The 2479-nt window shown below is 42.2% G+C and overlaps 1 protein-coding gene across 1 annotated transcript in view; it reads left to right on the top strand.

Annotated features, from left to right (window-relative positions):
• The first annotated feature begins 378 nt into the window (after window positions 1–378).
• Window positions 379–2479, top strand: part of LOC101846280 (disintegrin and metalloproteinase domain-containing protein 17) — an 18997-nt gene continuing 16896 nt past the window's right edge. The window contains exon 1 of the mRNA XM_005096158.2: window positions 379–2034. Coding sequence (XP_005096215.1) covers window positions 781–2034 — 1254 coding nt within the window. The 5' untranslated portion in view covers window positions 379–780. The remainder of the gene's footprint in view (window positions 2035–2479) is intronic.

Below are 2479 nucleotides of genomic sequence, written 5' to 3'. Positions count from 1 at the left end.
ACCCCAACACACACAGACACACACAGACACACACACAGACACACAGACAGACACACACACAGAGAGAGAGAGAGAGAGAGAGAGAGAGAGAGAGAGAGAGAGAGAGAGAGAGAGAGAGAGAGCACAAACTAATGTATGCGATATAGCACACTGCGTAATAGAAGCCTAAAATTAAAGATAATGAAATACTGCGTGAATCCCCTACTCGTGACTGAACTGTTGACAGATTTCGCACCACAGGTTGTGTTCACTTTTCCATAGCACGGAAAATGTCTTAGTGAATCAATATGAAACAGGAAGTTTTCAAATTCAAAATGCCCTTAATATGGAAGCGTATCTTTATAAATATTAGGAGTCTTCAAGAAGATCTAGATCTAGTTGAGTTTATGGATTTCACCTTAGATTTCGCCGTCGTTCGTAGTTCATAGTTTCAGATTGAGAACGTTGGAAACAGGAACTTTGCCCATAATAAATATTGCTTTGTGATCTGAAGAATTTCATAGTAGAATCTATGCTGTCATCATGGCTGGACAATATTCTTTGAAGTCGCGCCGAGTCTGTCCTTATGGTCTTAAACCAAGCCCAAGATTCGTAATTTCAAAAGAGGGTTTGATTTCACATATTTAATTCACGAACTCTTATACTTTCTAAAACTGTGTTTAGAATTTCATTTGTGACCATTGATGAGGCACATTATCAGACGTGTTGCGTGACATGTATCAGTGTCAAACGAGAGGTCATGTAGACAGATGAGTTGTTCGGCATGTTTGCTTACTCAAAATGCTAATCAGTGTGTTCCAATCTCTTTTATCTTTGTTGGTGGCTTCTAGTTCGCTTTCAAACGCGTGTCTGCATTCGACGTTTCATCATTACGAAGAAATAGAGACTGGGAGTATTAATATCCGCGTGAAAAGGGACACCACAACACAAAGCATAAAATACCAAAGGGTTTCTTTTTTTGCTTTGAAAAAGCGATTCTGCTTACGTTTGTACCCTGACACCAGAGTGCTAAGTTCAGAATTCACAGCCTTCGTTGTTGACGCTGGTGGAAAACCCACGCAGGTGAATATTAGAAAGGACGGAATATTTTCAGGGTTTATAGAAGGGCACGATCTCTCTGCTGTTGATGCAGTTCACATCAAGGGTGTATGGTACATTCAGATTTTGACCCCTAAAGACTCTTACGTTGTTGAACCATTGAATCGTTTTGATCCTCGAAGATCGAGAAATGTCATGCTTGTATACAGGGATAAGGACGTTATAAAGAATAATACTCAACCCGGAGCCCAGCGTCTGGTTTGTGATGTTGTCAATTTGGATGGTGTTGAACATTCTGCAGAGTGGGAATCGTATGCTTCAGAGGATGAAGCGTGGAGTACAGGCTTATTCAAAGACAATTGGAAAGTGGTAAAGAAAAACGAGCAATACAGGAAACACATTGTCAATTTAGAAACTCTCTCGAGAGAATTTGAAAGAGATTATATTTGGCATTTGAATGCAAGCGGCAGTTCTCATAACGAAGCTAAGAGTACAATTTACGACGATAAGTCGAATGGCTGGAATGAGCCATCACTGATCAAGTTTGCGTATGCAGCCAGAAACAACGATAGGCACGATTCAAGTATGGGGAATAACATGACAGAAGTAGGTACAGAATTCGACCGCGGCTATAAAACTCACAAGAATGCTCCCCTTCATCCAGCCGACAAGGAGAGCAATACTTTCAAAAGGAAACCGAGAAATTTGCTCTCACAGCACACGCCTACTACATTCACTCGCTCCGGCCTATTAAGGCGCTCCAGGCGATTCCGAGAGGAGGAAAGAACTCGCCAGGACACCTGCGATATTTTCGCCATGGTAGACTACGAAACATTCAAAAGCATAGGTCAGAACTCGGTGGAAGGCGTTATCAGCTGGCTGGTGCACCAATACCAGGCTGTGGACAGAGTCCTCAGAGAGTCTGGTCTGAGCCGCAATGGCATCACCTACGGAGTCAAGCTTCAGTCAGTAGCTATTTTTTCTAGTTACACCAAGGTAGGATTTTGTTTGTGGTTTTATGGAAACTAGCATGCCTTATGTCAGGTGTCTCAAAGTCTCTGCTCCCTAATTTTGCAGAGGGAGAGCTACGTGGCCAGTTTTCGAAACAAATAGTTCAGTTACATTGTGTCAGTGTCACGCAATCTTTAATTCTCTTTCCTTTACTCATGACTTTTTACTGGTACTCCTAATCCAAGCTACTTCTTACTGCTGTCTCTCAGCCACACCCTTATCCGTAGGGTAGGTAAGATCTAACACTTAGCTTTATCGAATAAGGGTGAATAATCTCAGGAGTCCTGCGTAAAAGTTGTGCGCGTTAAAGATCCCTTGGTAGTCCTAAAATCGATAAGAGTAGGTTTCGGTCGCCGCCTGGGGGCACTTCTCTATAATTTGTTTTTCTCTGTGCCCATGACATTCTGAGTATTCTCCTCGCATACCACAA

This window comes from Aplysia californica, unplaced genomic scaffold (genome assembly GCF_000002075.1).
Source record: "Aplysia californica isolate F4 #8 unplaced genomic scaffold, AplCal3.0 scaffold00122, whole genome shotgun sequence".
NCBI classification, from domain to species: domain Eukaryota; kingdom Metazoa; phylum Mollusca; class Gastropoda; order Aplysiida; family Aplysiidae; genus Aplysia; species Aplysia californica.
The sequence above is the reverse complement of the archived record's forward strand: the minus strand, read 5'-3'. Positions and strand labels throughout refer to the sequence as shown.